The sequence below is a fragment of the Dreissena polymorpha genome, chromosome 11 (genome assembly GCF_020536995.1).
Source record: "Dreissena polymorpha isolate Duluth1 chromosome 11, UMN_Dpol_1.0, whole genome shotgun sequence".
Taxonomy (NCBI): Eukaryota; Metazoa; Mollusca; class Bivalvia; order Myida; family Dreissenidae; genus Dreissena; species Dreissena polymorpha.
The window spans coordinates 74,982,957-74,995,039 of NC_068365.1; the positions used below are offsets into that span (position 1 = coordinate 74,982,957).

At 35.1% G+C, this 12,083-nt stretch overlaps 2 protein-coding genes across 5 annotated transcripts in view; one reads left to right on the forward strand and one right to left on the reverse strand.

Moving 5' to 3' along the window:
- Nucleotides 1-12,083, reverse strand: part of LOC127850143 (uncharacterized) — a 341,679-nt gene that overhangs the window by 275,599 nt on the left and 53,997 nt on the right. The gene's annotated exons all lie outside the window — the stretch shown is intronic.
- LOC127850136 (PR domain zinc finger protein 4-like) overlaps nucleotides 1-12,083 on the forward strand; it is a 134,222-nt gene that overhangs the window by 6,073 nt on the left and 116,066 nt on the right. For all 4 annotated transcript variants that reach the window (XR_008035074.1, XR_008035073.1, XM_052382941.1 and 1 more), the window contains exons 3-4: nucleotides 5,086-5,197; nucleotides 10,881-10,957. Coding sequence is in view for 2 of the 4 variants with exons in the window: in XM_052382941.1 (XP_052238901.1) it covers nucleotides 5,086-5,197; nucleotides 10,881-10,957 (189 nt within the window). In the remaining 2 variants the exon portion in view is untranslated. The remainder of the gene's footprint in view (nucleotides 1-5,085; nucleotides 5,198-10,880; nucleotides 10,958-12,083) is intronic.

The window sequence follows — 12,083 nt, forward strand, 5'->3', positions numbered from 1 at the left end:
CTCCAAGGTCAAGGTCACACTTTGAGTTCAAAAGTCAGAAATGTCCATAAATGAGCTTGTCCGGGCCAGAACTATGTCATTCATTGTGAGATTTTAAAATCATTTGGCATATGTGTTAACCATCATTGGACGGTGTGTCACACCACAGAATTACGTCGATATCTCCAAGGTCAAGGTCACACTTTAAGTTCAAAGGTCAAAAATGGCCATAAATGAGCTTGTCCGGCCCATAACTATGTCGTTCATTGTCAGATTTTAAAATCATTTAAAATCATTTGGCACATTTGTTCCCCATCATTGGACGGTGCATCACGCGAAATAATTATGGCGATATCTCCAAGGTCAAGGTCACACTTTGAGTTCAAAGGTAAAAAATGGCCATAAATTAGCTTGTCCGGGCCATTACTATGTCGTTCATTGTGAGATTTTAAAATCATTTCGCACATTTGTTCACCATCATTGGATGGTGTGTCGCGCGAAAACATTGCGTCGATATCTCAAAGGTCAAGGTAGCCACGACTAAAAATAGATTGATTTTTGACTATGAACATGTAACATTTTGTGTTGTCTCCCTTTATCAGACTTTTTTTTCAAATTGAAATCAAGGTTGCCACCTGTTAAAATAGATTGATTTAAAAAAATGGGGGTAACAATTCACATATTGAATTGTCTCCCTTTATCATACTTTTTTGTTTGAATTGAAAACCTGGTTTTGTGACAATTTTGTCCCTTGTTTAGATTTTTGTTGAGAATTAGAATAAAACGGAATATTTAAGAAATCATCTATGTCGAATTTCAATCGTTTAGCTCACCATATGCTGCTTGATATAACTTATCCACCGCATTATCCGGGTGCAGAATCAAAGGAGTTTTTAGGCGTTTACACACAGGCTTGGCAGAATGTAATCACAACGTTAAGAACTAAATTTTTGCAAATATCTCAAGTTATTTAAATACATTTGCAAAAATCTTACGTGCATAAAAACAGTTTTTATTGCAGTTTGTGCCAATATCTTAAGGTATAAGAATAAATTCTTGAATACGTATGAAATGGGTGAGAAAATTTCACATTGCGCGAGAAATAACCAGTTAGTACAAGTAGAATTTTGAACAAGAACACAGGCTTATCGAATAAATTAATTGTGAAGTAATTCACATTGACATAAGCAGCATAACAATCTGTCTCTTATGCACTAGTTGAGATTCTTCAGAAAAATTGCATTAAAAAGTTACTTGAAATTAAGCACAACTTACCGTCTTGTTTACTTCCATTAAGGTTAAAAGAGGGATCCCCACAAAGTCACGTGATTCTGCACCCTATAATAACATTATCACTTAAAGAGCGCTTATACTATAATGTATTTATTATGCCCCCCTTCAAAGAAGAGTGGGTATATTGTTCAGCACATGTCGGTCGGTCCGTCGGTCGGTCCGTCCAACAAATGGTTTCCGGGTGATAACTCAAGAACACTTAGGCCTGGGATCAGAAAAGTTCATAGGTACATTTATCATGACTGGCAGATGGGGTCACAGTGACTCGAAACAGTAAAAATGGTTTCCGGATGATAACTCAAGAACGCTGAATTCTGGTATCAGGAATGTTCATGGAAACATTGATCATGAATGACATTTGACCCAATTTGATTTTCAGGCCATTAGGTCAAAGGTCAAGGTCACAGTGACTTGAAAGAGTAAAGTGGTTTCCGGATGATAACTCACGAATGCTTAGAACTAGGATAAGGAAAGTTCATAGGGACGTCCTGACCGGCATATGACCCCTTTTGATTTTTAGGTCATTGGGTCAAAGGTCAAGGTCAAGAGTGACCTGAAGCAGTGAAATGGTTTCAGGATGATAAATTAAGAATGCTTAGGCCTGCTATCTGGAAAGTTTATGGGGACATTGGTCATGACCTGCAGATGACCCCTACTTTCAGGTCGCTAGGTCAAAGTTCAAGGTCACAGTGACTCAAAACAGTAAAATGGTTTCCGAATAATAACTCAAGAATGCTTAAACCTGGGATCAGGATTGGTATACAGTACAATTGTAAACCATAATGAAAAGAGGTGTCTTCAAGAGGCTTTTTGGTGACAAAAATTTAGCTTTGAGACAATAGTAGAATGCGGAGGCATCTGTGCCGTATGGACACATGTTTTGTAATGCAAAAAACATTACATTTTCAGCTCACCTGAGAACAATATGGGCACAGTGAGCTTTTGTGACAAGTGTCAGTTGTGTGTCCTGGGTCGTCAATATTTACCATGTTAACACTCTAGAGGCCACATTTATTGTCAAAACTTCATGAAACTTGGTCAGAACATTTGTCCCAATTTTATCTCAGCTTAGTTTGAAAATGGTTCTGGTGTGTTGAAAAACATGGCCACTAGGGGGTGAGGCAGTTTTCCTTATTTGGCTATATTTAAACCTTGTTAGCACTCTTGTCGTTTTATATTTAGTCCAATCTTCATGAAACTTTTTCAGAACAATTTTTATATTGATATCTTAGCTATGTTTGAAAAGAAAATGGTTCCGATCTGTTGAAAAACATGACCACCAAAGGGCGGTGTGGTTTTCCTTATATGGCTTAAGTTAACCCTTGTTAATACTGTGGAAGTCGCATTTTAAGTCCAATCTTCTTGAAACTTGCTTGAAATATTTGTTCTAAGGATATCTTGACAGAGTTTTAAAATGATTATGGTCTATTTAAAAACATTGACACCAGGGGGCAGGGCAGTTTTCCTTAAATAGCTAAAGTAGCTATAGTGAAACCTTTTTAACGAGGTATAAGTCAACATTTTTGTCCAATCTTCATGAAACATGGTCAGAACATTTGTTCTTAACATATCTTGTTTGATTTTGTAAATGGTTATGGTCCGTTGAAAAACAAGGCCTTAAAGGGGGCATGGCAGTTTTCTTTATAAAATTTGGTACTGAAACTAATGTTCACACTTTAGAAGTCAAATTTTGCAGTACAATATTTATGTAATTGGTTAGAATATTTGTGATAAGGATACTTTTGATGACTTTGAAAGAAGGTGCAGTCTGTTGATAAACATGGCTGCAAGAGGACGGTACAGTTACAGTACAGAAAAGACTGTACAGTTGCCTTATATGGCTATGGTGAAACCATGCTAAAAGTCTATAAGTGACAATTTTTAAAACTTTGGTAAGATCATTTGCTCTAATGATATCATAGCTGAATTTTTGAAAATGATCTTGGTTCCTTGAAAAACATGGCTGCTTTGAAGGTGAGTAGAATTTTCCATTTCCATATATGGTTATAGCAAAACTTTGATAAAGCTCTATTGGTCATATTTATTTGCCAATTTTCATCAGATTATATGTCCCAAATAAATCTTGGCTTAATCATCGATTAAAACTGGGTCATTTGACAAATACAAAAATTGATAATGACAGTAATTTCAATACTATATTTTATATCGTTTAATTTAAACTGAGCTGGATTTGGAGGTAATTGACATGTTTAGAATTATTTAAAAAAAATGTTTTGGAAACTTTCAATTGGGAAATTCTGGTCCCATTTGGGAAAAAATATATACGTCTTTCCATTAGGAATGGGTCCCCCTACCGGACACAAATTTGAACAAAAAACACTCATTGTTTTGATATAATCACAATTATTGCTTTTTTCTGTTACTAGTTATTATGTTTGTTGTTGCCTGTGACGTGATACTAGAGTAACTAAAAAACTATTGCCGTGACAATGCTGAAATCTAACAAACATACAAACCAGCATGTGAAGTTGTGGGGTTCATATTTAGGATGTGAATGTCTCTTTAACAGTTGTCGTTATCCTTTTTTAGCAAAACATTACACTAAATAAGTATTGATGCTTAAAAACATTTGAGCCATCATATGTCCTTCGCACCTCCATCTTTTGGTTCAGTTGTTTTTATGCCTCTGGTAGGGTGGCATATAGCAGTTGAACTGTCCGTTAGTCAGTGTGTCTGTCCATCCGTCCGAAAAAAACTTTAACATTGGCCATAACTTTTTAAATATTGAAGATAGCACCTTGATATTTAGCATGCATGTGTATCTCATGGAGCTGCACATTTTGAGTGGTAAAAAATACCACGGTACTACGGTAAGAAATACAGATTAAAGGGAAGTAATAAGCTTTAAAAAGGGAGAAAATTATTCAATATTGAACATAGCCACTTTATATATTTGGCATGCATGTGTATCTCATGAAGCTGCACATTTTTAGTGGTGAATCTACAGTCACGGTAGTGGCTTTTAATTATTTGCTACTAAAAATAGAGATTTGTTACAGACAATTATTTTCAAGGGAAGTAATTTATATAATTATAAATCTCATATTATATATTTCTTTACCATGAATTGAAGTTCTTTTCACATTTACTGTACAGATTTATTATTTTGATTATTTATAACCCAAATGATTGATTTTTCAATTTTTTTTTTATGATAAAATGATAATTTCTTTGATGTTCATTACATACCTGTGGACTTATGTCCATAGATATATGATCAACTCTGGCTACGATCTGTTTTAAACCACAGGCCTTGGTTGTCAGTGATGTCTGACATGGTCATTATTGACTGTGAGACCCTCCCCCCCCCCCCACCCCCACCCGCCCGGTTGGATTGGACAAAATTCAAGAGAAGTAATAACCTTCAAAGGAAGATGATTTCTATATGTGCCAAATGATAAATAGAAATTTAATTTCAATGCGGCGCAGTAGGGGGCATTGCGTTTCATACAAACACATCTCTTGTTTCAGACATAAGCGATGTTGAGGCATTATTATCCTACAGACACATTTCTAGGTCACTATATAATATACATTTATGCTTCTGACAATTTTCTTCCTTGAGATAAAGAACATGTCAAAATCTAAGCAAGCAATGGTAAAAAATTACCTGTACATAGCCATGCTGGCATTTTTCTTAATTTCCAATACACTCTCTTAAAGTAGATTGCTTGTGAATGAGTTATTTCATAGCTGTTGCATGGGATGCTTGTTTGTTTTGCTTTAAAGATAATTATCAGAATTTAATGTGTTAAATGTAAACAATATTCTCCACCTTACACATCATTGCAGAGACTCAAGAATGCCAAGACCTCAGAAGACGATAAGACAGAGTACAGTCTTCTAGAGGGGAACCTTGCCAGCTGTATGAACCTGGGACCTCCAGATAATGACCAGTTTCTCTGTAAGCTCTAAAACTAAATATCCACTACCTTGCGCTAAAACGTCTTACTAAAGACCAACATACATAAGCATTTTTAGCTCCCTAAGCACTAACTTTTGAGCAGTTGTGGTTATTCTTAAGTTTGGTGTAATGTGTTGTGAATGCTAAACATTTGTCATGTCACCGCTCTGCAGGCAACAGTTAAATCAATCTTGATAAACTTTGTCAGTTTGTTTATACTAGAAATAAAGAAGACAATTTTGAACCTTGGTCATGTATGTTAAAAACTAGGCAAAATGGTAGATCCCTACAAAATTTTCTGTTACTACTATAGAAGGCACTTTTGTGAATCAAAATTTATGAAACTTCTATATGCTTAACTTTGCAATGTTTGGCAAAATTTAATTAGGATTAAGTTAAATGAAACTAGCTGACCAGGTCAAATTAAGAAAACCTTATTTCCATTTAAAGCCTTGTTCAAGATTCAATTTTGATAAAACTTGGTCAGAGTGTTTATATAACATATCTAGACCAAATTTGACTATGTGCGAAGTTCGAAAAATGTGCGAAGTTCGAAAAAACTAGTTCACTGAGTCACATTTCAGAATAATCAAAAGATGTTACTTCAGCTTCAAATGCTGAGATTGTCTTCTTATCCAATTTCTCAATATAAAGAAGTGAAACTCCAGATGCTGGAGCAGTATTGAATTTTCATAAAAAAAAACAATTAGTTGGTCCTTTATTTAAGGCAAGTGACCGATTGCCCAAACAGTACAAATCAGCACAATACAGCACAATACAAACCAACATAAACTCAAGTCACTAAAAGGCAAAGATGTATGAATCTTAATTAGGCCTACATATGTCATTTATCCACACTTACATCTCCAATTAGAATAGCTCTGTCTTTAATCGTTAACTTTTTCTTTTAATCAAGTCAAGTCAATTTAATCAAGTTCTTTAACTTTAAATCAAGTTACTTTCCAGTTTTTGAGTATATTCAATGACACGAATCTTCAAAATTGTTTTTCAACACATGTTTCTTCATAATAATGTAGCCTTTACTTTTCCGCTTATATTTCACTATCATCGAATTAAGAAAAAAGATCGAACATTCAACCTGGAATACCACATAAAAAAGTATGGTCGGCAACGAAAATTAAAACAGACGAAAATGTGCATTTGCGCTACCTCCTGTGATTAGTTCCTTCTCCTTGGCATTGGCTCCATCTCTTTTGGAAAGATACACAATTTTCAATTAGATCGACAAAATGCCAATGTTTTTGTGCATGTAGTAACTCGTACATGTTCAAAGCAATGGTTTGATGTCCTTTAGAATTTCGTGGGTTGGAAATTAGCTCGTTTTGCTTTAAAAAAAAACTCCATGACTTAACTTATAAAGGTCCCCACGTTTCCAAATAGGCTGTGATTTGTGAATGAATTAATCTTCTCTGAATCGCACTGCATTACCTAATTTAAAAAAAGATGCAAACAAATGTTGAAAAACAAATAACACTTACATGTAACCTGTAGAATTATCTGTGAATTTTCAAAACATTTTGTCCTTAGCGCGATCTCTGAAGTAGCAATGGTTCATGTATTAATGCATCTTATGAAAGAGGTGGCACCCGTTATTTACGGCTGTGTATTATGGTAATTGTACCTTGAACTCAGGTGAGTGCTTCAAGGTCAACATTGCTCGCTTGTTATACTCCTGCATACAGACGGGGATATATTTGCTTTAAAGTCATCATGGCTACCTTGTTATACTCCTACATACAGATGGGGATATATTTGCTTTAAAGTCATCATGGCTCTGTTGTTATACTCCTTCATACAGATGGGATATATTTGCTGTAAAGTCATCATGGCTTCCTTATTATTCTCCTACATACAGATGGGGATATATTTGCTTTAAAGTCATCATGGCTACCTTATTATACACCTATATGCAGATGGGGATATATTTATGTCCCCCTTAGAAAAAGAGGGGGTATATTGTTTTGCACATGTCGGTCGGTCGGTCTGTCGGTCGGTCTGTCCACCAGGTGGTTTCCGGATGATAACTCAAGAACGCTTGGGCCTAGGATCATGAAACTTCATAGGTAGATTGATCATGACTCGCAGATGACCCCTATTGATTTTGAGGTCACTAGGTCAAAGGTCAAGGTCTCGGTGACCCGAAATAGTAATATGGTTTCCAGATGATAACTCAAGAACGCATACGCCTAGGATCATAAAACTTCATAGGTAGATTGATCATGACTTGCAGATTACCCCTATTGATTTTCAGGTCACTAGGTCAAAGGTCAATGTCTAGGTGACCCTAAATAGTAAAATGGTTTCCGGATGATAAACCAAGAACGCATACACCTAGAATCATGAAACTTCAAAGTAAGATAGATCATGACTCGCAGATGACCCCTATTGATTTTGAGGTCACTAGGTCAAAGGTCAAGGTCACGGTGACCCGAAATAGTAAAATGGTTTTCGGATGATAACTCAAGAATGCATACGCCTAGGATCATGAAACTTCATGGGTAGATTGATCATGACTTGCAGATGACCCCTATTGATTTTGAGGTCACAAGGTCAAAGGTCAAAGTCACGGTGACCCTAAATAGTAAAATGATTTTCGGATAATAACTCAAGAACGCAAACGCCTAGGATCATGAAACTTAATAGGTAGATTTATCATGACTCGCAGATGACCCCTATTGATTTTGAGGTCACAAAATCAAAGGTCAAGGTCACGGTGACCCTAAATAGTAAAATGGTTTCCGGTTGATAACTCAAGAACGCATACGCCTAGGATCATGAAACTTCATCGTTAGATAGATCGTTACTCGCATATGACCCCTATTGATTTTGAGGTCACTAGGTCAAAGGTCAAGGTCACGGTGACCTGAAATAGTAAAATGGTTTTCGGATGATAACTCAAGAACGCATACGCCTAAGATCATGAAACTTCATAGGTACATTGATCATGACTTGCAGATGACCCCTTTTGATTTTCAGGTCACTGGGTCAAAGGTCAAGGTCACCGTGACAAAAAACGTATTGACACAATGGCTGCCACTACAACGGACAGCCCATATGGGGGGCATGCATGTTTTACAAACAGCCCTTGTTTCTTCAAATTCATCATTGCTATTTTATTATACTTATACATACATATGTGGATATATTTGCTTTAAAGTCATCGTGGCTACCTTGTTAAACTCCTAAGTAGAGATGGGGATGTATTTGATTTAAAGTCATCATGGCTACCTTATTATACTCCTACATAGAGATGGGATATATTTGCTTTAATGTCATCATGGCTACCTTATTATACTCCTACATAGAGATGGGATATATTTTCTTTAAAGTCATCATGGCTACCTTGTTATACTCCTACATACAGATGGGGATATATCTGCTTTAAAGTCTTCACGGCTACCTTATTATACTCCTACATAGAGATGGGATATATTTGCTTTAAAGTCATCATGGTTACCTTGTTATACTCATACATACAGATGGGGATATATTTGCTTTAAAGTCATCATGGTTACTTTATTATACTCCTACATACAGATAGGGATATATTTTACTTTAAAGTCATCATGGTTACCTTGTTATACTCCTACATACAGATGGGGATATATTTGCTTTAAAATCATCATGGCTCCCTTGTTGTACTGCTAAATACAGATGGGGATATATTGGCTTTAAAGTCATCATGGCTCACTTGTTATACTCCTATGAACAGTTGGGGATATATTTACTTTAAAGTCATCATGGCTACCTTATTATATTCATACATACATATGGTGATATATTTGCACTAAAGTCATCATGGCTACCTTATTATACTCTTACATACAGATAGGGATATATTTGCTTTAAAGTCATCATGGCTACTTTATTATACTCTTACATACAGATGTGGATATATTTGCTTTAAAGTCACCATTGCTACCTTTTTATACTCTTACATACAGATGGGGATATATTTGCTTTAAAGTCATCATGGCTTCCTTATTATACTCTTACATACAGATGGGATATGTTTGCTTTATAGTCACCCTGGCTACCTTACTATACTCTTACATACAGATGGGGATATATTTGCTTTAAAGTCATCAGGGCTACCTTATTATACTCTTACATACAGATGTGGATATATTTGCGTTAAAGTCACCCTGGCTACCTTACTATACTCTTACATACAGATGGGGATATATTTGCTGTAAAGTCATCAGGGCTACCTTATTATAGTCTTAAATACAGATGGGGATATATTTGCTTTAAAGTCTTCATGGCTTCCTTATTATACTCTTACATACAGATTGGGATATATTTGCTTTAAAGTCATCATGGCTTCCTTATTAAACTCTTACATACAGATGGGGATATATTTGCTTTAAAGTAATCATGGCTACCTTATTATACTCTTACATACAGATTTGGATATATATGCTTTAAAGTCATCATACTCTTACATACAGGTAGGGATATATTTGCTTTAAAGTCATCATGGCTACCTTATTATACTCTAACATACAGAAAGGGATATATTTGCTTTAAAGTAATCATGGCTACCTTATTATACTCTCACATACAGATGGGAATATATTTGCTTTAAAGTGATCATGACTCTGTTGTTATGCTCCTACATACAGATGGGGATATATTTGCTTTAAAGTCATCATAGCTTCCTTATTATACTCCTACATATAGATGGGTATATATTTGCTTTAAATTCATCATTGCTACCTCATTATACTCCTACACACAGATGGGGATATATTTATACCCCCCTTCAAAGAAGAGGGGGTATATTGTTTTGCACATGTCGGTCGGTTGGTCAGTCCGTCCACCAGATGGTCCGGATGATAACTCAAGAACGCGTAGGCCTAGGATCATAAAACTTCATAGGTACATTGGTCATGACTGGCAGATGACCCATTTCGATTGTCAGGTCACTAGGTCAGAGGTCAAGGTCACAGTGACTGAAAATAGTAAAATGGTTTCCGGATGATAACTCAAAAATGCTTACGCCTAGGATCATGAAACTTAATAGGTACATTGATATTGACTGGCAGATAACCCCTATTGATTTTCAGGTCACTAGGTCAAAGGTCAAGGTCACAGTGACTCAAAATAGTAAAATGGTTTGCTGATGATAACTCAAGAATAATAAGATCATGAAACTTCATAGGTAAATTGATCATGACTGGCAGATGACCCCTATTGACTTTCAGGTCACTAGGTCAAAGGTCAAGGTCACAGTTACAAAAAACGTATTCAGTGATCACACAATGGCTGCCATTACAACTGACAGCCCATATGGGGGCATGCATGTTTTACAAACTGCCCTTGTTGCTTTAAAGTCATCATGGCTCCCTTGTTATACTCCTACATTTAGGTGGGTATATATTTGCTTTTCTGTCAGATTATGTGTTGAACATAACTCTGAAAGTAAATGAACATTTGATGAAAACCAATTAAACTAATTAAGTGAATGGATGACCCCTGGCGATAGTGATAATATAGGGTGTTGTAACACAAAGGCCTTCTGTCAGATATGTTTCTAAATTAGCAGCTTTAAAATATTTATAATAAATATAAGTGGGTTCTTAAAATCTGATGTTTTAGTAGCTGATATTTGTCTTTCACTTTGTTTGAGTGTTGCCTTCTGATTATTTTGCTGTCTTAGACTGTGGAGAACGCAAGAAGGAGTTTGACGCTGACTTCCCTGTCAATGGATCCTATAACTACATACAAGACAAAGAGGTTAAGCTGTGTTCATCCTAAAGCATAAATTACTCAAGAAAATAAGGAAAACAAACATATTAGTATGGGCACATGAGACCATTACGTGAAAACTGTATTACTGGAAATGTAATGTAAGACATTTTTAATAATATATGTAAATTCATTTAAGAATTACCATTAATATGCCTTTATTATTTTGAAACAATATTATCTTATATCTCACCTCTTACGAAAATGACCTTATCCGATTGGCTTAGAGCGGTCACGTGCCCATGGTGTATTTTCCATACACCCCAAGTAATTTCCATACACTCCGAGTAATTTCCATACTTTTATCAATGTAAAAAATGGCGTCTGAATGATAAACTAGTTGCTAGATAAGTATTGTTATTAATATATAATATATTCTATATAATGTATACTATATAGTATATAATATATAACATTATATATTATAATATAATATTTATAATATATATAAAATATATATATGATATACGATATATGATATATTATATATGATACTTGATATATCATATATTATATATTATACATGAGATATTATATATCATATATTATTTACTACATCTTATATATTATATTTTATATTATATTATATATTATATTATATTATAATTTATATTATATATTATATAGATAGGATCTTATTATTATATACAAGGGGAGATATTATAGAAGATATGATATATTTTATAGAGAGAGAGGAGAGGAGAGAGGAGAGATTGTAGGAGTCTTCTCTGTCCTCTTCCTCTTCTGTACTTATTCTTCTCTCTCATCTTTCTCCTTTTTCTTCTCTCTCTTTTTCTTCTCCTCTTTTCTCTCTTATCTTCTCTACCTTCTCTTCTCTATAAGACTCTCTCTCTTCCTCTTCTCTTTCTCTCTTCTTTCGTTCTTCTCTCTTCTCTTTTCTTCTCTCTTCTCTTCCCGCTCTCTTCTTATTCTCTTTCTCTTCTCTCTTTTCTTTCTCTTCTCTCTTCCCTTCTTTCCTCTTCTCTCTGCTCTTCTCTCTTCTCCTCTTCTCTCTCTCTCCTCTCTTCACCATTCCACCTACATATTACATCTTCTATTATATATTATATACTTAAAGGTAGTCGGTGAGATTAATCGTGACACTGTAAGTTAC